General features: G+C 51.9%; 1 protein-coding gene and 1 long non-coding RNA gene across 13 annotated transcripts in view; one reads left to right on the plus strand and one right to left on the minus strand.

The window, feature by feature from the left end:
- Positions 1-14165, minus strand: part of ZFAT (zinc finger and AT-hook domain containing) — a 253317-nt gene extending 239152 nt beyond the window's left edge. For all 11 annotated transcript variants that reach the window (XM_042923645.1, XM_042923643.1, XM_042923644.1 and 8 more), the window contains exon 1: positions 13886-14165. In XM_042923645.1, coding sequence (XP_042779579.1) covers positions 13886-14060 — 175 coding nt within the window. In that variant the 5' untranslated portion in view covers positions 14061-14165. The remainder of the gene's footprint in view (positions 1-13885) is intronic.
- A 47-nt stretch (positions 14166-14212) lies between these two features.
- Positions 14213-16509, plus strand: LOC122210768. Of its 2 annotated transcripts, none has more exons than XR_006198236.1 (2): positions 14213-14470; positions 15377-16509. It is a non-coding gene; the product is annotated as an uncharacterized LOC122210768 (long non-coding RNA). The 2 variants fall into 2 exon arrangements; XR_006198235.1 differs by lacking the exon at positions 14213-14470 and adding an exon at positions 14484-15004.
- Positions 16510-22589: the final 6080 nt, after the last annotated feature.

The raw sequence follows: 22589 nt of genomic DNA on the forward strand, positions 1-22589 counted from the left end.
CACTTACAGCAGACCGAAGTTTGCACTAGACACAGATCCAGTATTCTGTTTCCAGAACACCAGGCAACTTTCCCACTGCAGGTCAGAGAACTGTGGTATGCATGCTCTACTCCCCCACGTCCAGGGGAGCTACAGACGGCCTCCACCACTCCCCCCAAAATCCTTGGGACCCACCGAGTTAGGAAAATTGACACAAGGAATTGGAAAATTTAGGCTTTGCCAAACAGCATCCCTGTCCACATCTTTATGGGAGAGGGAGAAGACAGAGGGACGTTTTCATTACTGTCACAGGCTGCTCCAAGCTCCTGAGGTCGCAGAACTGGACGCAGATGTGGGAAACATGCAAATTCAACTTCAAAATTTTTTTTTTTTACATTTACTTATTTTTGAGACAGAGAGACAGAGCGTGAGCAGGGGAGGGGCAGAGAGAGAGGGAGACACAGAATCAGAAGCAGGCTCCAGGCTCCAAGCCATCAGCACAGAACCTGACGCGGGACTCGAACTCACGGACCGTGAGACCATGACCTGAGCCGAAGTCGGACGCTGAACCGACTGAGCCACCCAGGCGCCCCTTAACTTTAAATTCTAAACGTCTGCTTTACGTAGTATGAAAGCCTGAGACCGGTCTCAGTTACGAAGTATTCTGAACCTGAAAATGAATTCTAGGAGAAAGAACTACCCTCCAATTCCCAGACGGGTTCAAGGTGTTTCCGAATTTCAGAACAGAGCTTTACATGAGGCAGGAAGAGCCAATGGGAAAAGAATTCTCCAAACCCCACCGGCTGCCCACCCCAGCCTACCAGAATGACCTGCCCCACTGTTCCTAGTAACTAAGACATAAAGTAAGTATTATATTCTCCAAAAGCCTGGGCCACTGGGGGGGGGGGGGGGGGGGGGGGGGGGAGGGGGAAGTGATTGTAACTGACATGCATTACCTTCATAATACAATATTCAGTAAGTGCCTAATATATGTCACATACTATGCTAGGCACATGTAGAAAGGAGTAAGGTACAGACCCTCCCGTTTTGTTCACGAGAGAATAATTTAAAGTGACTGTGGTTTTATTTGTGGCCTAATCGCAAAGAGTCTTGCCTTGGAAGGGACACAGAGGTGCCTAAATTCAGCTCCCCAGCCAGTGTCCAGGAGACAGAAAGCCCTACCTGACCCTACCCCTCAGCGTCTGGGCAGCTACCACTTATGTTTACACAGCTGGGAACTTTAAGAAGTCAAGCAACTTCTTCCCAGCCTGGCTTCAGGTGGTACAGCCTCAGGGTGACCCTGGCAAGGCCAGCCCCTCTGGCTAGATCTGAACAGGCTGTCAGATGTCCCCGAGGTCCTCTCCCCCGCAAGCCTGGGATCCCAGTCCTTCGGCCATACCGGATGGGTCCCCAAGCTCGGCCGTGGCCAGGCCGGTCCTGCCCACAGCCCCAGGGTCTCTTAAACCACCTGCCGCAAGTCCAAACACACACATGTCCCCTAGGGGGCGATAAAGAGCAAAGGAGAACTCTGGCCTCCAAGAGCCGGTTCAGCGATGTGAGCTGCACATTCTGCAAAGCGGAAAGAGCTGGCAGGTGCCTGGGATCTCGTCAGCAAACTGGTTTTGGTTCAAGAACCTCATTCTTCAAGTCTCAGCTCCAACCTCACTTTCTAGACAGACTTTTCTTAAATCCCCTTCAATATAAATTAGGTCTCTGTTACTTTCTCTGGCCCTCCCTGTATTCATTCACCTTAGCAGCAATTACCACAATGCGTAATCATGTACTCAATGGTGTGTTTGTTTAACTTCTGTCTCCCCTGATAGACTGTATTTCATTCAAAATACAGCTAAAAGCTTAAAAAGAACAAAGATCTCTACCTAGAAACAGAGAGATGCTACATTTCCTTTGTTGTGAGGGCTAGAACATTCCAGAGTGCTAACTTAGGAAGGCCTGAGGACAATGTTAACCAAATCATTCTTCACTCACGCTTCCCAGCAGAACGAGTCAGACCTTGTGCCAGGGAAGCAAGGCGAGCTCTGGGTGGGACAGACACCAGCCAACCCCTACCCCTCCGGGGGAAAGCACTTTGCTTCTCTGGTCCTCCGACTCTGTAAAATGGGAACAAATGCAGCATTTGGAATGGTGGTCTTAAGAGAAACCAGACCCACACAAAGGGCCCGGAAGTGAGATGCCCAGGGAAAGGCAGAAGAGTCCAGACAGGTGCGGAGCACCCCACATCCACAAAAAAAAAAAAAAAAAAAAAAAAAAAAAGGCAGCAGAACTCGGTCCTTGTACTGAAATACAAGAAATACACACAACCCAAAAATTCACACGCTTAAAGTAGGAAAACAAATAAGCAAGTATGGGGATCATCCCTAAAATGAAATACAGACAAATGAACGGAAGCAAACTTTAAATGAGCAACTATAACTACGCAGAAGTGGGAGGGAAGAGCAGGGAGGGCGAACCCAAATCACCTGGGAAGCCAGAGTTCCCACGGTCCGCCTCAGGTCAACGGGAAACAGATCTAATTAAATACTGAACTCGAGTTAGTAGGCTTCTTTCCCAGAGACACAGGTTAGCAATTCGGAAACTATTTTTTGTATATCCTAGGATTGAGATAAGTAACTTGCTGTGGGTTCTGGGAGGCAGTGTCTCGGAAGAGGCAGGTGCCGCTGGGTTGGAACTGGAAAGATCCGCAGATATGGACGTGTGTCGGCCATGTGCGAACTTCTGCGTGTCTGCATGCTGTGTGTGCAGGCGTGCGCCCATTTCACTCCAGCAATAATGAGCTCGCCTAGTCCCACATCTTCTTTTCTAAATACCAGTCTCCACCTCAACCATCATTCTCCTCCAGAAATAGCTGATTCCAGAGCCAGAAAAGGAATACCTCATCGGACAGAAACCAAGGAGGTTCTCAAAGAAAGAGGGGGCATGTCAAAGAGGCTTCAACCAGCCAAATATGGGGAAATGAGATCAAAATAATGATAAAGGACTGCAAACCACTGAAGAAAGAACTCGTGAGTCCACAGTAATACAGATAGACAGATTTATTTAAAAAAGGAACTCTTGCTCGCATAGAAAGACAACTAGTAAATGTGGAAGAAACGCTGGCATTAGAAACTCATCATCAGCAACTATCAGTGATCACGGATTCTGGCAAGAAATCATCAACGGATGCTAACACCACGAGCGAGGGAAGTTTGAGGAATGAAGAGTAACACGGTAAGTATGCGGTCTCAAAATGTCTCATCACGAGACGATTACCAAGGAGAAGAATAGTAACTGTATCTCGAAAGAACCCGACCCCCTCAAACGGGCGTCCTGTCCTCCCGACAGGAGGGCTGAGAACTGGGCGCCCCTGCTGTGGTATCCCCCGTGACCCCCGTGCCCGAACTGCAGGATCTGAATGGAATCATGGCGAAACGTGGCCCAAGGGAGGGACACAGGTTACGGAACAAGTGCCCCGCACCCTACAGTGTCGTGGGACACAAAGACAGAGGAGCCATCTTTAAAGGGTAAAGGGACACACGGACTGAACGCAGGGCCTAAGGCAGGGCTTCCTTTTGCTTCTATCGAAAATTACCGGAACTGGTGAGCCTGAATTTCAGTCGGTGAAATCTGCACTATAAGCATCGTGTTCTCACTTTGATAATCGTAAGGCGCTTGTGTGGGAGACTGACCTTGTTTTTAGAAAACAAACACTGGAAATCTTTGGGAGTGGGTGAAAGGGCACTATGTCTGCCACCCGGCCTCCACTGTTCTAGAGAGAAGGCAGAGGGACAGGGCGGGGGGGGGCGGCTCATGACAGGCTCTGAGACGTCCTCAGTCAAGAAACGCCAGTGATATTCACACGGCCAGTCCTGAACCACAGAGCCCTCATTTCACAGCAGCCCTCTCGCCAGCTCACACAGCACACGCCGGGCACAGTTCGGGAGCCACGGGGATGAGGCATCACCAGGGCCCGTCAGGAACACACGCAGACAGTCGCCCGACTAACGGCAGTGGTGGAAGAAAAGGCAGAGAAAGTGGGAGCGATGGAGAGCAGCCCCAGGAGGGGCAGCGGAGGGGAACAGGGCGCGATGCTCAGACCCACAGAGCAGGTTTGCTGTGGAATCTGTTTAAGATAGAAACAACAGGGGCGCCTGGTGGCTCATTCGGGTAAGCGTCCCACTTCGGCTCAGGCCATGATCTCACGGTTTGTGAGTTCGAGCCCCGCATCGGGCTCTGTGCTGACAGTGCTCCTGCTCTCAACAGGAGCAGCAAAGAATGCCCTGATCACAACTGTGCACCTCACGGCCAACAATTCCAGACATCAAACACCCGCCCAACTCTCTCCTTCTTTGAGCCACTCTGGCCAGAGCCCCCTAAGGTCAATGGGACCATCGTGTCCAGCCCAGGACTCTTCTCCCACCCAACAGGACCGGCCTCCTGAGGGCCGCCAGGGGTCAAGGGCACAGCGCCCTCCTGGCTACCCACTTACCCCAGACCTCGTCCCGGGACTCCAGTCAGGAAGCAGTCCCCATCCCTTCCTCCCGGCCCCTGCTACAAAAGCTCTCCTGACCTGTGCCCTTCACCTGAGCACCTCTCACATGGCCTCCGACTAGAAAGCAAGACTCGGGAAAATTCAAAAGGAAAATTAGAGCATGATGACTTGGTTTCCTTCTAAAAACTGACAAGAGGAAGAAAGAGGGGGCGGGGGGAGAGACAGACAGGAGAAAAGCAGAGTCAGAGCCTGGTGTTCAGGGCTCCTGGCACCTCGGCGTCCAGAACCCCACAACCTTCCCTAAAGTCCAGGCACCTGACGCGGCCCCCCACCCCTGGCCCCACAGGGCGGAGTGGAAAGCGAGGACAAAAGCCGGGTCTGCCCGAGCGCAGGGCACACCCACCCCAGGGCAAACCGCAAAATCTGGCAGGCAACGGGTTAAACGCCCGCCTAAGGATGCTTCTAGACTCTGCCAGAAAAGCAGGAGGGCCCAGACTAGGAGGACCACGGTTCCCCTGCAGAGAGCCTGCCTGCGAAGCGCTTCTCACAGTGCCGGGACCGTAGCGGGGAGCGGTCGTCCAAGGTGAGGTTCAGGTCCAGCCGTCACACGGCCAAGGTGGCAGTCGGGTGGCAAACGGAGGACCAGGGACAGCCTCTGAGGGCGGAGGCCAGCAGCACAGCCAGCTGGCGTCAAGGAGGGGCTTCCCTGAGTCTCTGCCGAGCCCCTCGAGGCCCCCCGTGCTCGGCTGGGCTTGCTTGCTCGGTGAGTCCTCAGGGCCCCCTCGAAAGCCCCGGAGTCAGCACCAGCCTCAGACCTCCCCCCCTCATCGGACTCCACCCTCCAGACAATAAACTCCTGGTGGATGTTGAGCTCCCCCGGGTCACCCAAGTGCCGACGGAGGCTCCAAGGAGCCCAAAGAACTGTCACACGGTGGGGCGGAAAATTCAAAGCCAGGTCTCTGAGACTGCAAAGCCGGTGCTGTTCTCCCGAGCCTACATTTCCAGGGGACCTCAAGGCCACCCAAGCCGGTGGCCAGGCAACGGGATGGGGACCCCAGATTCAGGCAGCGGACAGGCAGGGCCAGGGAAGGCCATCCGGGCTCAGCGCTCAAGCCTGGCCCCGGACCCCGAAGGCACGAGGCTGTGGAGGGTCAGCGAGGAGGGCGGGCAGAGGCTGTTCACCTTGCTGGGCTCCTTCATGCCCCCCTGCCTTCACCCCTGCTCTACACTCCCACTGTCCTGGCCACGCCTCCAACATCACCCTCAAGGCTTTCCGGAGCCCCTCACCCAACCCCAGGCAGCAGCGACCATGGCGCTGTCCCCTCCATCTACCCTGTACAACCTGTAGCACTTCCGGGGCCCTGCACAACTCAGTGACTTTATTTATTTTTGAAGGAGAGAGACGGAGAGACAGAGTGCAAGCCGGGGAGGGGCAGAGAGAGAGGGAGACACAGAATCGGAAGCGGGCTCCAGGCTCGGAGCTGTCAGCACAGAGCCCAACACGGGGCTCGAACTCACGGACTGTGAGATCATGACCTGACTCGAACTCGGACGCTTAACTGACGGAGCCACCCAGGCGACCCAAGAGCTGCACGCTTTAACGACTGAGCCGGCCAGCGTCCCTCACTTAACACGTTTTGGGGATTAAGCAGGTTGTTGCCTGCATCAGTAGTTCCCTCATTTTTACGGACGAGCAGTATTCCATTGGACGACTCTACCGCAGTAGGTTTAGTTATCCATCATTTGATGGGCATTTGGGGGTGGCTCCAGTTGGCAGCTACCAGCAATAAAGCATGCGTGTGGCACATATGTCCGTGTTTGTGACACGCGGACACACGTTTCGCTTATCTTGGGTGATCACCCGGGAGCGGAACCGCGGAGCCACCCGGCAAGCGGATGCCTGACGTTGTCAGAAACCCCCGTTCTCCTTCCAAGGCGGCTGCCCCGTCCTGCATCCCCAGCAGCGACGCGTGAGTGTTCGAGGTGCTCTGCTTTCTTACCCGCCCCCGGTATTGTCAGTCTTCTTAGTTTCGGCCACTCCGGTGGACGTGCAGCGGTACCTTGTTGTGGCTTTAAGCTGCGTGTCCCCAGTGATGGTGACATCCAGCGTCTTTTCCCAAGCTTCCTGGACACCTGTATCACTTCCTCCGTAAAGTCTCCCGCAAACCTTTTGCCCGTTTTGTAATCGACTTCGTCTTCTCCATGGCTGGAGCTCCCTGAGAATAGGACTCTCGGGGCCCCTCGAGGCCCAGCTTCTGGGGGCATCACACCAGAGCCCAGTGGGGGCAGTCAAAGGTGCATGCCTCAGCCGCTGCACCCAGCCCAGCCAGGGCCACGCGCACACAGTAGGACTGCGTACGTGTCAGCAGTTGCAGGAAGAGGTTCCTCTTCTCTCTGGTGACCCAGATCTCCCCCAGCTGCCAGGCCTAAAGAGCAGACCCCGGACCTTCACCCACAGCCTGGCCCAGGCCCAGGTTCTGGAACTAGGCAAGGTCCTAACAGAGCACCTGGAAGGAGACTCTCCACAGGCCCCAAGTATGCCCTGCTGCTGGTCCAAACGCTGGGTTACCCACTCAGCTCCCCCTAACAAGCCTGGGCCTCTACTTCCTCGTTTGCAAATCAGAGAGAATGCGGCCGCTTCGCATGGCTTTTGTGCAGAAAAACTGTGTCAGAGATGTGAAGCACCTGACTGAGCAGGTCTGCAGAAATGACTGTTAGCATTACCAGATCCCATCTTATTCCCCCAGCAACTGCACGATTAATAGAGGATCAGGCCACTGTATCATGTTTTATTGTGGATTATGACACAAATATTACAAACCCCTCTCATTATGCATTTAATTCTCAATGACACTATTGGTACGTACAAGCCGGTCAGGGGAAGAATGTGAGGCTTGAGAGAGGAAGAGTGGAATGGAAACCGAGGAGAGAGGGAAAGGACGAAAAGATGGATGGTGGAAGAAAGGAAAGTAACCTGCCGTACGCCAGGCGTGTTCCCAAACCTTCACGACAGGAACCACGTTTATACACAAAGAGACAGGGGCTCAGTGACTTGCCAGGGTCCCTGTCCCTTGAAGAGCAGGGCAGGACTTCCACCCACTTCAATCCCAGTGCCCCCACTCCCTGCATTACGGAGCCTGGCTCCCTGCCTGTGGTCAGGGGGAGGAATGTCGGGGGCAGGGCTCACTCCCGGGCAGGACAGAGTCCCAGAGCCCCCAGAGGCTCCCAACACAGAGCCACAGGGCCCTCCTAGGGCAGATCAACCAGGGCTGCACGTGACAGTCTGCCTCAGGGGACTCTTAAAAGTGGGGGGAGCAGGGACTCAGTCCCCAGGAAGGGTCTGCACCAGCTCTGCACCAGCCCCCCGGCCCAACTCAGAAATAAAAACAGGGAGAATTCAAAAGGCCTTCTCTCCACCACCACAGGAAGGAACTGAAAATCATGAACCAGCACTGCACGTAAAAAGCCTGGGAAGTTTCACATCCCTATGCCTGGTAGGTTCTTTACTCCTCCTTCCCTAAAAGCAAACACAGAAGGAAGGCTTGTTGGTCTCAAAGGTAAAACCTAATCAATCACCAGTCCCAAAGGTTTTCCCTCTCAGCTATTTCGCCGAACCTGCCCTAACCTCTATTCCCACAGCCACTGCCTTGGGGTGAATGAGTGTCATCAACCCTGGGCCTCACGACAAGGGCACCTAATGACGGGTCTCGCTCTGGCCTGCATTTTGACCCTCCGAGAAATGTCCTCCTTTATATTCTTTCTAACTTCAAAAATTGCTATACGGCTATGATAATCCAGACAGTGTGGTACTAATGGAAAAGACCAGAGAGCTCAGAGATGGAACCACACATGATTTTCAACAAAGGAACCAAAATAATCCAATGGAGAAAGTAAAGTCTCTTCTAACAAAGGAGTCTGGAAACACTGGACATCCACACTGGGAGGGGGAACCGGGGATCAGGATCCCTGCCTCACACCATACACAAACTAATCTGAGATAGATGGTAAACCTAAACCTAAAAGAGGTATAAAGCTTTAAAAAAAAATAAAACACACCTAGGAGAATATCTTCATGATCTTAAAGTAGGAGAACGTTTCTCAGAGAGGATACAAACAGTACTCCCTATAAAGCAAAAATAACGGTAACTCAGACTTTATTAAGATTACAAGCTTATGCTGAACAAAAGATAGTATTAATGAGATTAATAAGCAAGCAGAGCTTGGGAGAAAATATTCACAACACATACATAGGACAAAGGACTCATTCAAACCATGTATAGAGAACTCCCACAAGTCAACAATTAAAAAGACAAGCAACCCAATGCTTGAAATGGGCAAAAGATTTAAACAGACATTTCTTCAAAGAGGGTATACAAATGGCGGATAAGCACAAAAAGAAAAAAAAAGTACTCAGTATTACCGATCATCAAGGAAATGCAAGTTAAATGAGATGTTACTGCACACCCTCTAAAATAGATCAAAGGAAAAAAAATTAAACACTGAATGTGGCTGAGCCTGTGCAGCAGGCATATTTCTCCTACACCTGCTGACAGGGGTGCAAAATGGCACAATTCCAGGAGGCTATTTGGACATTTCTTAAAAAGTTAGATATACCTCTGCCCTACAAGCCGGCCGTTCCACTACCCAAAAGAAATGCAAATCTACGTCTACAAGAAACCTTGTAGAAGAATGTCCGTGGCAGCTTTTTCCCAACAACCAAAAACTGGAAATGAGCTCAGACGGCGATCCTACAAACAGGCTGTGGCACATCCGTACGATGGAATATGCTAGTAGAAAATAAAAAGAAACAAAGCCCTGGATCTCAGAAACTTTATGCTGAGTTGAAAGACACCAGATACCAGAGAATTCTCGCATGAGCTTCAAAAAGTAGTTTATCTCTGGCAACATTACTCAGACCAGTGATTGCTTGGGGTGAAGGGCAGGAATTGGGTGGGAAGGGGCAAACGGCAACTTTCTGGCGTGAGGGAAAAGTTCCGGATGTTGTCAGGGGCGTGGGTAACGTGGGTGGTCACAGCACACACTAAGGTCTGTATGTTCACTGTGTATTTCTACACCTCAAAAACACTGACCTCAGGCAGCTGTTAACAGGCAAACTGGCAGGCCCCCTTTTGCTCTCATTCTCCAAAGTTTCCATCGTCAAGTCCCAACAGCTTTCTGCCCCTCCAAAGACCATCACCACAGACCTCAAGCACCTGCACCCCGCGCTCCGGCCCCAGCGCTCACCTAGTCACCCAGAGCACGCCTGTGGCTGGGTCACATCTGTGTCTCTGTACCACACAGCCCTCTGCGGTACCCCTCCGCTCACCCGGAAAGTTCCAGGTCAGGCACCTCCTCCTTCAGGAAGCCCTCCCAGAATCCCCTGGCTGGGCCGGGGGCACCCCTTCTGAAGCCCTGATTCTTGGGGCTCGCTTCCGTCGTAGCACCTGGCACTTTCTCCTAAGGGAACGGGTTTTCCAACTGCTAGGACTGCGTGAGAGCCTCAGAAGGAAACAGTGTGTCATACTTTACGTCCCCAGCTCCTGGCACAAAGTTGGGCACAAACATCTAAGTGGACCCAGGAATCCCCTTGGCAGGAAAAGAATTTTTAATTTTTTTTAATTAAAAAAAAAAAGAAGAAGGGGAAAAAAAGCGTCGGGGGGGGTGGAAGGAAAAGAAAAGGTCCTAAGGGGCAGAGAAGCAAAGAGAAGGTCTGACACGGAGAAGGAAGCCGTAAGGAAGGCACCCTACGAGGTGCCAGGACATCCAAGACCCCATTTCCAGAACGCTGCTCCCAAAGCCTTCCGCTCCTTCTTTCCAGGGGCCGTGGCTGAGCAGCTCCCCCCACCCCCCTGCCCCCCCCCCTCCCCACAAAGCCAGCAGCAGCTCCAGAGCCAGGCCCCCACCCTGCCCGCCCCGCCTCAGCCCGGAGCCAGTCTGGGCACCCAGGGGCCAGATTCCAGAATCCAAGGCTTCGCAGCTCCATTTGTTACACGATGCGAAAGAACAAAGAAAAGTCTGTTACCAGATTTAAAATCCTTTTTACGTTAATATGCCAAGTGTGATCTTTTCACTAGCAAATTTGATTATATACTTTATGTTCACTGACAAAAAGAGAGGGACTTCAAATCTGTAATAAATGGTTACTATGTCTATGGGCTTCACTCGCAGATTATTTTTTTCCTTTTATTTTTTTTTAAGTTTTTTTAATGTTTATTTATTTTTGAGAGAGAGAGAGAGAGAGAGACAGAGCATGAGCGGGGAGGACCAGAGAGAGAGGGAGACACAGAATCCGAAGCAGGCTCCAGGTTCCAAGCTGTCGGCACAGAGCCCGACGCGGGGCTCGAACTCCCGAACTGTGAGATCATGACCTGAGCCGAAGTCGCATGCTTAACCAACTGAGCCACCCAGGTGCCCCACTTTTTTTTTTTTTTTGTCCTTTAAAAATCAATCAAGGGCGCCTGGGTGGCTCAGCCAGTTAAGTGTCCGACTTTGGCTCAGGTCATGATCTCGAGGTTCATGAGTTCAAGACTCACATGGGGCTCTGTGCTGACAGCTCGGAGCCTGGAGCCTGCTTTGGATTGTGTCTCCCTCGCTGCCCCTCCCCTGCTGGTGGGCTTTCTCTCTCTCTCTCTCTCTCTCTCTCTCAACAATAAACATTAACAAAATATATTTAAAAAGTTAAAGCCTACTGAGCCTTTCCAACCACAAGTGTTTTCAAGCAGCAAGTAGATAACAAACAATACGCTAGGTTTTACAAGGGAGAGATGGGGTCTGGGTTGAAAAGGGATAAATACCAGAGTTCCACCAGCAGCCACAGGGCACCAGGCCCTGAGCAGGGGACAGGATTAAGTCTCCTTTTGCAGGAGGAGGGACAGCACAGGGGTTCCAAGAGTCGTGTGACTTCCCTCAGGTCAGGAATCTGGTGACTGACAGATCTCGGGACCCTGTTCTTCCCACCCTCCCAATGGTTCCGGCTCCTAAAGTTGACACCTGCCCTTGAAAATTTTCAAAGACAGTGAAATTTTAACAGGATAAACAGCTGAGAACAAAGAGAAAACTTAACTCTAAGCTAAGTCCCTTCCACCTAATTAAATTGGCCCAGCTTGATGGGGAGATTTTCAGAGGCGGCAAGGATGAAACTATCTATAAAAGGAAATGCAATTAAGGAGAGTCTTTTCAATATACCTAATTCTTTGACTGCCCTTGCCCTAGGCAGAAACTTAATTCTACTTAAGGACAGCTATCTTTGAAAAGTTGTTACGTAAATTATAAGGTAAGGGGAGAAAAGAAACAGGAACCATTTTACCAGGTAAATGAGAAAGGCTGAGAAGGGAGTGATGTGTAATAGATCTCCAACTGACTGTGATGACCATCTCAGCTGGTTTATACCAAAAACCTGCCTAGACCACAGGCAAGTCCATCCTGGTATCCATCCTGCTATCATTTATTGTACTGCTTCCCCTAAATTAACCTAAAACCCAGGCAAAACAGGAAACTCTCTTCAGAAATTAGCTGATCATGAGGCGCCCGGGTGGCTCAGTCTGTTGAGCGTGTGACTTCAGCTCAGCTCATGATCTCAGGGTTCACGAGTTCAATCCCTGCATCAGGCTCTGCGCTGACAGCTTGGAGCCTGGAGCCTGCTTTAGATTCTGTGTCTGCCTCTGTCTCTGCCCTTCTCCCCTGCTTGCGTACTCACGCACTCCCCCTCTCTCTCTCTCTCTCTCTGTCAAAAATAAATAAAACAATTTTAAAAATTTTTAAAAAGAAATTAACTGATCACAAGTTGACATTGATACATTTAGAAACATGATCTCTTCTGTTTATTACAGCTGGAAATTGAAGGAAACGGCAACAGACGCCCAGGTTTCTTTTCAAACACTGTTAAGTCAACTCTAAAACAGGAGACGTGGGCAGTTCGTTCTGTGCATCAGCCGAAGTGGAATTATTTGGGAAGCGACAAACCAAGCTGTCATTAGGTTAAGAAGGCATGCAGGCGCAGTTCGGGGGGGCCTGAACCCACCACTCGCTCTGGGTCCACTGCACACACCCCAGGATCTGACACAACTACAGGATGAGGAGGGGACCAAGGGTCTACGGCTCTCTACCCAACCCTGGCATGCAGAGAGTGGTGCCATGCAAGGCTCTGGTTTCAACCGAAGAAGATGGGTAGAGTACCCCGGGGTGCTGGCGGGGCCGACCCCATGGCCAGCACACATAAGCTCGGGTGTCTTCTCCAGCCTCAGCTGGGGACGCTCATTACAGATGCCAGGTTCTGATGAAGCCAAGAGGGGACAGTTGTGGAGCGTAAGCCCCTTGCCATGAAGTTTGCATTTCTGAAAGGTCACCGGGCTCGGCAAGGAAACAGGACTGGAAGAGGCAGATCTGGTGGCTCATTGGCCCAGAGCGGCCCGAGCACGGACCGGAGGCCAAGCACCAATGGGGGGACGGAAGTACAGCCTGGCAGGCACGCACGTCTGGGTTGCTTCCCAAACTGGAGGAAGAGGACTTTTTTTAAAGGCCTCAACTCTGTCATTTTCAAGCTGTATGCAGTTGACCTCTCTGAACCTTTGTCCCTCATCGGCAAATGACACACGAATTAGAATTGCCCGGAGAACCGAGCAGCAAAAAGCCTGAGGTCAGTGCCGGCGTGTGGACCATGTTGTTAACCACAGGTGCTCAAAGTTAAGGGTCTCTTAGATCCGACACCTACTGGGGCCAGTCTGCGGAGAGGCTGGTCCGGCGGCGAAGCCAAAGAGGGCTGCCTGGAAGAGGTGGCATTGGAGTTTAACTTCAGAGGGTGAGGAACAGGGGCCCTCAGGAGCTGGGCGGCAGATAGCGGGCAAAGGATCACTGCCTGCCACACCGCTACCAGCAGCAACAACGCTACTCCCTGGCGTTTACGGCTCCCTCTACAGGGCACAAAGCTTTCCTGCAGCAGCTCGGTCGAACCCTGTCTCTACGTGGGTCTAAAGGAGCTACCCATTTCACAGGGGAGGAAACTGAGGCCCGGCAAGAAGGAGGCCCCAGCCAGGCGCCGCTGGCCAGAGTTGACAGGCCGGGATTCGAACCTCCCGCCAGCCAGGACGCCTGCGCTCCGTCTCCGGGGCGCGCGCCCGGCCCTCCCCGTTGCCCTGGAAACGGCCTCTCGCGCGCGCGCGCGCAGTTTCCCCTCGCTCGCTCTCCGGCTGGCTCGCTCGTGACTTTTTATAAATAAAACCCCGAGGCGGCGGGATACCACCAACGACTGAACGTGCCGTCGAAGGACGCCGCTACGTCCGCTCTCCGCCCTGGGCCGCGGATCCCTCCGCCGCCCGGCGGCCCGCGCGCTTCTTCCCGACTCCAAACTCGAAACGGCTTCCCGCGCGCCGCGCCGTGCCCCACCCCCACCCCATCCCCACCCCAACCCCCAGCCCGGCTCACCTGCCGCCCGCGTCTCCATGGCAACGCCCCCACCGCGGAGGAAAAAAAAAGCCTCGGGCCCTTCCGGGCCCCCTCCCGCGCCGACCGAGAAGGCGGGGCGCCCCGCTGATGCTTCGCTTTTTATTTTTATTTTTTTAAGAAAAGAGCCGGCGAGGTTATGGCGAATCTGCGGCATCCAACATGGCGGATGGAGTCTTCGCCCTCCTCTTCACGGGGCGCTGACGCCGGCGTAGCGGACGTCAGCCTCGGGTGACCCTCCCCCAGCGCGGAGCGCGTCTAGGCTGGGCCGGGCCAGTGCGCATGCTCCGGGCCGGCGGCCGCGCTTGGCACCCCGCTCCGCGGATTCCACCGCTCCGCTTTTTGAGCCATTCCTGGGAAGGAGCTAACGAGAGGCCTGGAGTGCGGATCGCAGGATTGGGAGTCTTCCCATTTGTGCCCGGAGCCAGCAGATCTACCTGTTTGTGCATCCTTGGACTCACCTGACCGTGGAGCCACCGGGCTAGACGTGCAAGGAGAGTTCTGGGTTCCTGTCCCCGTTCTGCCCTTTACTAACTAATCTGGGACAGCGGCTTAACTTCCCTGGGTGTAGAGTTTACTAAATTGTCAGTCGGGGAGGTTACAGCCTGCCTCCCTTTCAAGGTTCAGTGTCCCCGTAGCAGAGCGGGATGCTCTCCGCTGGGGGTACCCGGCTCGATTTAGTCCGGGTGGTGCAGCCAGAATTCAGCAGCCTGGAGCCACCTCGGGAAAGCGACTGCCCTCCGACCTGAGTGTCCCGCACAAAGTCTCAGTTGCGTGTGAGCACGCCTCGCTCCCGTTCCCGAGTCTGGCGCTTCCTTCTGCAAGCAGCCTGTCTGCTTGAGATGTGATGACCTTGTTTTCAGTTTCTGATGCGGAGGGGACCCGCTCTGCCGCTTGCCTCGGATCAGTGCTCCAGTGACATCTCCACGGGGGCCCTCCCCGACCACCCTGTCCAAAGTAACCATCCTAAGTCCCTGTTTTCTACATAGCAATGTCACTGCCTGACACGAACTTAACCTCCATCTCGTCTAGGTCGCCCCTTCGGCTCCGGAAACTAGAAAGGACCCTGACAGTTATTTATCTGTCCGTGAGCTACACCAGGTGCACAGAGGCCACTCAGAGCTCGCTCGCGCGCTCGCTCTCTCTCTCTCTCTCTCATGCTGGTTTCCCAGCTCCTACTGCACAGTAGTATTGAATGAGCAACACATTCGTTCCCAGGGTCACCTGCGTTTCAGTAGTAAAACTCCCAGGGACCTTGAGCTATAGGGTGACGCATCAAATTTCTCCGGAACCATGTGTCTTGCTCCTTAACCCTGTTCTTGAGAGATAAAGAGTCCTTATGAGACCCCACATTCATTTGCCCAGTCCATTAAATATATGTTCAGAGATATCTCCTTCCCCCACCCTTTTCTTTCATCATTACAACAACCAGGGATGTTAAATTGGACAGACATGATTATTGTTCTTTTCTAGATGAGGAAAGCAACGCTCAGAGAGGTTATGTGGCTTTTTGAGATCACACAGCAAGCCAGTGAAGACCCAGGTGTGGAACTAGTCTCTCCCCACCCCGTGTTCTTCCCATTCTACCACGTCACCACCAGAGGCGTGCCCGAACTACCCACCGTGCCCCCAAAGAGCCAATTCCAAGACTCTTGGAAGGTTACTGCTCTTCCAAGGTTGCCGCAACACACCCATCGCATCCTACCTCACAAATAAATGGCTAGGTGGAGCCCATCAGCGATTTCATTTGGAATCTCAACACGCTGCACTGATGAGCTTTTCCTTTTAGAACTATAAATATTTACAATAATCGCTATTTTGCTGTGAATCAATGTCTGTCAGGAAACTAGGGTTGTTCTGGTTGCTGACAATATTGGTTTCGCGCTGGGTTGCTTTCTTGCAGGTGCATTTAAATGTCAGTTATTGATTAGAAAATGGATTGTTCCTGGATGTTGTGACCAAAACGAATTTTGGAAATGAAGCAATTTAGAATTTATCTGAAAACCAAGTTGCCTCAGAATATTAACAATGTCAAAATAAAAAAAAAAGAAGAAGTTGTGAGTTACGGGTGACGGTCCCGAGTTCGTTATTTGGACAGCTACGATTTTCTCTATTATTCTCATGGCCATTTTCTTCCGTCTCTATCCAAAGAAAATTCACTGAACATGTATCATTACTGAAAACTGGCCTGGCCACAAGCATATGGAAACAACAAAGACTCCCCTTTCTATGGGACCACATTTGCAAGTGGAGAAATCAGTCCATCCCAGCTCAGCCATCACTCTGCTGGATTTGCACATTTTCAATGAGCAAACATCTTTCTTCTTCTCATTTGCCAGTAATATCTCAAAATGGCTTCAATTATTGAAGAAACACTAGTAGAATTAAGTATAAATTGCTCAAAATTATATAATTAATGGAACCCTACTTCCACAATGGTTCCCAGAGGCGATTAGCTTCCCAGCTGGCCCTTTGGTGGCAGTCAGCCCCTCGAGGCTGGCACGTGAAAGAGTTTGTGTCAAGAAGTTTATCAGCGAACATGAAATGGCTTTTAGTTACATAATAAGTAATCTCTGTAATTGAATATATTTGTGTCAATAATTTTATAATTATATCTCATATCTACATGACAAATATCCATTTACATGAAAAGAGAATATATACATAATTTTATGAGACACTTCTTGAAAGCAGGTTTAGATAAAGGATACATACAGGTGACCTCCAAATAATGGGCCTTGAGGCACACAGCAATGATAAAATCAGAGCTGGGGATAATCACAGTCTGAGTGACGTATTAAAAATCTAAATAGGCACACCGTAGAGAAAAATCCATTTAAAATTGTATAAAAGAAAAGGGGTAGTAATATTTAGAACGATATGAGCAGTCTCAGTGTGAACAAAATTATGACCTTAGGAACATGTTTTCTGAGTTCCGTCTTTTCTGTGGCCATCGGGTGCTGCCCCCTCACCAGTCGGCCTGTACCCTCAGCCCCTAAATATTGATCTCAATAGTATTTTTCATTAGCAGTAGCCAGGGCTCCCTCAAAGAAGCTGAGTCTGCGTTTGGGAGCAGGGAAAATTGGAACGTCCTGGAACACCAGGCTAGCGCCAGAAAACCAGGATGCTGCAAAAAGTGTGCTGGGCTCTTGCTGAAAGGCAGTGGTCAGCTCAGAGAACGAGGTGGTCCCTCTTCCCTGCACGTCACAAAAAGGAGCCAGGTCTATGGTGGTTGACCTACGAGAACAAGTTGAGACTGTGAGAGGCGTGAGACTGTAATGATAAAAAAGGAAAAGTCAGGTGTAATTACAAAGTGTATTATAATTCAAGAAAGGGTAAAAAGAGAACAGTTTCCTAAGTGGGTGCATTTGGCATATATGGGGTTCTGTTCTTACTTGAAGTTCTCCTCATCTGTTTATGAAGTGATACATCTGTATAAGCAGGTAAGTTTACTACGAGTGTGTTAAAAATTTCCAGAAAGAGTCAAAACTGTACCCAAACCAGGAAGGGCTTGGTCAAGGCCAGCGAGTCAGTGATTGGTGTCGCACGTTAATGGATTAGGCAAATGTCCTAGGAGAACGGCTAACAGATTCCGCTGCCATGTGGCCCTACCAAGTACAGCGAAATGCTAAGGATGCGAAATGAAGTTAGCTGTAAACTGAGGCAGAACATGATGGATCTGAGCTTTACCGTACATGAAGATCTACTGTACGAGAACTGGCTGGTAAGTCCTGCTGACATGACAGTTGAACCTGATCTGAGAGAGGGCACCCCAACCAGCAAACACCTGCTCCCCTTTGAGTCACCTTGAAGGGTTCTGTGTCCAATTAAAAATCCCAACAGTCAGGGACCCCAAAGCTGTGATTTCAATGCACCTGGGAAAGAGATAACCTCTCTCTTTTGGGTCTGATATCGCAATCCTGGAAAAGTACAAAAATAAGCTTGATAGCAATAACAACAACAACAAAAAAAATCAGTCAAATCAATCATTACGATTTTTACAAATACGCCAAGGGTACAGTAAAAACTTTTGTGTTCAAAGCATTCAAGAGAAGTTACATGAGACATATATTAGAAGTTATATTAGAAGTTATACTGAAATGGCAATTTGGCTAAATGTGTGCATGTTTAAGGAGATATGACTTGTAAGGTTTTAAGTTTGTATCAGTTGTGCTTGAATAGTTTACAAAAAAGTCAAAGGCTGTATAAGTATAATAAACATTCTTCCAGCCATCCACAAGCAGCAGTAACTGGGCCATGTGAAAGAAGGGGGTATGTGTGGCCTTGGATCCCAGCAACAAGAAGGAAAAGCAGGAGCACTGCCAGAGGCTAACAGAGTGCCAGGCTCATCACAGGGGCCCAATAAACAGTTGTGGAGTGAAGGGAAGGGACTGGGGGGGAGGGGTGCACACTGGGGGTGGCCCCAGGAGGTGAAGAAAAGGAACAATGCATAATTAAACACTTCTTTTGTGGCTGTGGTGTGAGCAGCACTGTTGTAGATGTTTAGAAGAGAGAAAAAAGAGATTATGAAGCAGCACAGGCATCTGCGTGTCCTTGACTACAGAGCTGGCTTACCCAACATGGAAACATTGTTTCAAAGAATGAATGAAGAGAGAGAGAGAGATGGGTAAGGGGTGCCCTCTAAGATACACCACTGAGTGAAAATCAGCGTGCGGGATGGTGTGGGGACCAGGCTACCATTTGTGAACAGTTTTGATAAGATCTGCATGAACACGATTACACACGCATAGAGAATCTCTGCAAATACAGAAAAGAAACCAGATGCAGCGGACAGCGTCGTGAGGATGTCTGTGCCTAGGGATCTGGGCTCACTGGGAGACTTAGTTTCCACTGAACATTCCTCTGAAACAGTTTGCATGTCCGTCCATGTGAACAGAATGCTTTTTTAGAGAAGAAAGGAGAGGGAGGAGATTTGGAGGCCCAGCTCTGAGTTCCGGTCCTAGCTGTGTTAGACAGGAGCTGTAGGACTTGAGACACATTTGCGCCGTGCTGTCCTTCTCTGGGCAGCAGAGGTGTTGATCCCACATCGGAAAATTGTGAGAGGCAAATGAGGCAAAGGTCCGGAAGTGCCGTGAGCACCGTGGTGGCTGTGCTGGGCCAAGTAGCTTCGGTCCATCTGGGACAAAAGAAACAGCAACACCAGGCACCGGGCATACAGAGGAACACCCTGGACAGAGCGTCAGGGGCTGGGGTGGTGATCCAGGCGTTGCCACCAACCCACTGTGTCACCTAAGGTCTGTGGATTTCAGCTCCCTCGCCTGTTACATGGCGGTGCTGGGGGACCAGGGATTAACTAGATGGCTTCTCGGGCCCACGTCAGCAACAACGACGAAAGATCCTAATACTGTTTTGAAACTCCTCATAACTGAGGCCTGAAAAAGCCCCCCGAGGAGGTGGTTCCAGTACCCAGCCATTGCTTCCAGCTGCAAATGTGCAGAACGTCTTTGTAGAGGGGCTGGCCCTTTGTGCAAGGTCTTGTGGGGAGGAAAGTGTAGCAAAGAACCACTGAGGCTAAGCCACCAGACCCTGGAACCACACAGGTATGCACTGTTTTCACTGTTCTTGTAAAGGCCCAACAGAAAGGACACTTGTAGAGTGTCTGTGGGAAGTCCTCCAACAGTGGCCCCCAATGAACCATGCCTCCCTGCAATCACATGCTCGTGTGACCCCCTCCCACACTGACTTTGGGATTGGCCTTGTGACTCGCTTTGACCCACGGGACACTAGCGAAGGCCTGATCGGCACTTGCCCACCGGGTCTCCCTGGATGCCAGCCATCAGGCTGTAAGGAAGCTCATGCTAGAATACCAGACACGGAGGTCACGTGGCGAGAAAAGCCAGAGGACAAGAGACTCTGCTGGACATTCAAGTCCCAGCTGCACCCCAGCCAATGCAGCCACGTGACGGACGTTGGCTACTGCACGTGGCACAAAAGAACCACTGGCTGGGCCTAGTCAGCCCACGAAATTGTGAGAAATTGGAGGTTTTGCCGGACAGCAATAGATTACAGACGTGGGACATCACCCACCTTTGCCTGAGGTGGGGCGCAGAGCTTGCTTCTCAGAAGCAGAAGGGGAATGAGAGAGATAGGCCTCTGGCTGGGCTCCGGGCTGTCTTCCAACCAAGGGGGGCTTATTGACGAAGAAAGAAGGAACCTGGCAAAGGCCTTCAGGGTGACTGGAATCTAGATCAGAGAAGACAGGCCAGGAGGCAGCTCCAGAAGCAGAAGCAGGAGCAAACGGCACCAAGAAGGACGAGCCAGGGAGGGTCTGACCGCAGAGGGGATCACGCAGGGGCCCCTGGAGGTGGAAGGAAGCAGGTGTTCCCCCAAGCATCCCAGAGTCAAATATTCCGTGCAGGCCTTCGTCCCCGTGGTCCGTGCACCTCTCAGACCACACGCACCCTTTGGGGCTGTTAACCTTACAAGTAAGATGGCCTTTTTTACCAGCGAAAATGGGTTTGTTCAGGAATAGCAGAGAATTGCAATTCGGGATGAGCAGGCTCCGGCCAGACCACAGGCAAGTCCCACAAACGGAGAAGAGGAATGTTATTTTTCGGAGAAGGAGGAAGTTGGGAGGGGTCTTTCTGAAGGAAGGTCCGCAGGAGGAAGGCAGGGGTTCAGGGCTCGTGAGGGTCTCTCAGGGCTGTGTTGAAGCCGTGGCCGATCTCCCGTGGGAGACCATGCGGTCTTTCCCTGTAACTGACACTCCTTTGTAACCGACGTTGACCTGTGTGGCTCCCCCTTCCCTGCCCCCCCCAGTCCCCTTTAGTGAGCCTTCCGGTTATCAACTTTCACGAGCCCCAGAAAATATGATCACCAGGGGGACACGCTGTGGATGCGAAGCTTCTAGCTGCTGCCAGAATGGTGGGAATGAAACCAAGTAAATGCTGGTGACAACATGGGCCCGATCTTCTAGAATTTCCTAAGCCCTCTGAGGTTTATGTCTCACGCAGCCTTCACCACCCTCGTACGGGGCAGGGAGACAACAATGAACAAAGGGTTAAAGGCCTTTCACAGTGTCGTCTCAGGATTAGAAACAGGCCCTTGCAAGTAGCCCAGGCCTTTCTGCATGGCCTCTCCATCATCCCCTTCAGCTTCTTCTTCTTTTTTTTTTTTTGTAATGTTTATTCATCTTTGAGAAACAGAGAGCACAAGTGGGGGAGGGGCCCAGAGAGAGGGAGACACAGAATCCGAAGCAGGTTCCAGGCTCTGAGCTGTCAGCACAGAGCCCGATGCAGGGCTCGAACTCACAAACCGCAAGATCATGACCCGACCCGAAGCCGGATGCTTAACCGACTGAGCCCCCCAGGCGCCCCCTCTTTAGCTTCCAAAGGACTCTCCAGGGAACAAGTGCCCAGCAGCGTCAGACGGGGAGAAGCCGTCGTTCATCTGAGTCCCCGCGGAGTGGACAGAGCAGGCCGGGCGGGACAAGAAGCAGTGGGCTATGTGTCTAGCCCGCAGTGTGGCGAGAGCGGCAGTGGGAGAGGAAACCTAATTAGCGAAAGGTCACGGCCGGAGCCGCCCCGCCCAGAGCTTCGCTGTGAGACGCCACATTCCACTGACTCTGCCGGCCTGACCGACCCCGGGGCTCTCGCCACGGCCCCGCGGTTTCGCACGGCATCCGCGGGGCTGGCTGCCGAGAGCAGCGGCCCCACTGGAAGCGGCTGGCTGCTTTTCTGCTAATGCTGAGCCCAAGTTCAAGTGCCAGTCCTGGGGCCGCCAGCCTTCTGCCTTGCCTCACTGGACGCTGGAGAGAGAGGAGGAGACAGGAGACTCCCCGCTCTAATACAATTCTCTCCATTTCTCACGTGCACCTTTTCAGCCGCAAACCCAGGCTGGTTGCTCACAGGCTCACAGCTCACATGCTGGTGGAACGGGAGGCCCCAGAGTGAGGGGTGGAGGTCCCCCCAGTGCACCTGTCATTTCAGTACAAGCGACCACTTCATGTCAAACAGGACCAGCTTCACCTCACCTAACCAGTCACCACTGTGCTTTTCGTTTTATTTATTTATTTCGAGAGAGAGGGCAAGCCGAGTAGGGTCAGAGAGCGGGAGAGAGAGAACCCCAAGCAGGCTCCGAACTGTCAGCACAGGGCCTGACTCGGGGCTCGATCTCATGAACCGTGAGATTTCGACCCGAGCCAAAGTTGGACACTTAACCGACTGAGCCACCCAGGCGCCACCCACCCGCCTCCCCACCAAGTCACCATTTCTTAAGGAAGCCAGGCCTCTTTAGAACTCTCTCAGGCCTTTGTAAATGTCTAGAATAGTTTCCCCACATTTCTCCACCCGTTGGACTCCTTTACATCCTTCAAAACCCTGACCAAATATCCCCTGCTCTGTGAAGCCTTCCTTACTCCGCAGGCAGAGTTAGCGACTCTCACAGCCCTTTGCCATGATTCTTACGTGTTGTGCCACACCTGCTAAGGCACCTGTCTTCCCTGTGGAACAGGGCACTCACACAGGCCAGCTGCAGGACCTGACTCACCTCTGTACACCTGCCCCGCCCCTTCCCCCCCATCATCCCCGCATCAGGGGATGGTCTGAGCCCACACGGCTAAACCAGTCGGTAGCAAACCGGCCATTTATCGTAAGGAAGTGAAAGGGCTGTCAGGATGTTTGCTGAGTAACACTTGGGAGGAATTCGTTATGAAAAAAAGGTCTGT

This window comes from Panthera leo, chromosome F2 (assembly GCF_018350215.1).
Source record: "Panthera leo isolate Ple1 chromosome F2, P.leo_Ple1_pat1.1, whole genome shotgun sequence".
Taxonomy (NCBI): domain Eukaryota; kingdom Metazoa; phylum Chordata; class Mammalia; order Carnivora; family Felidae; genus Panthera; species Panthera leo.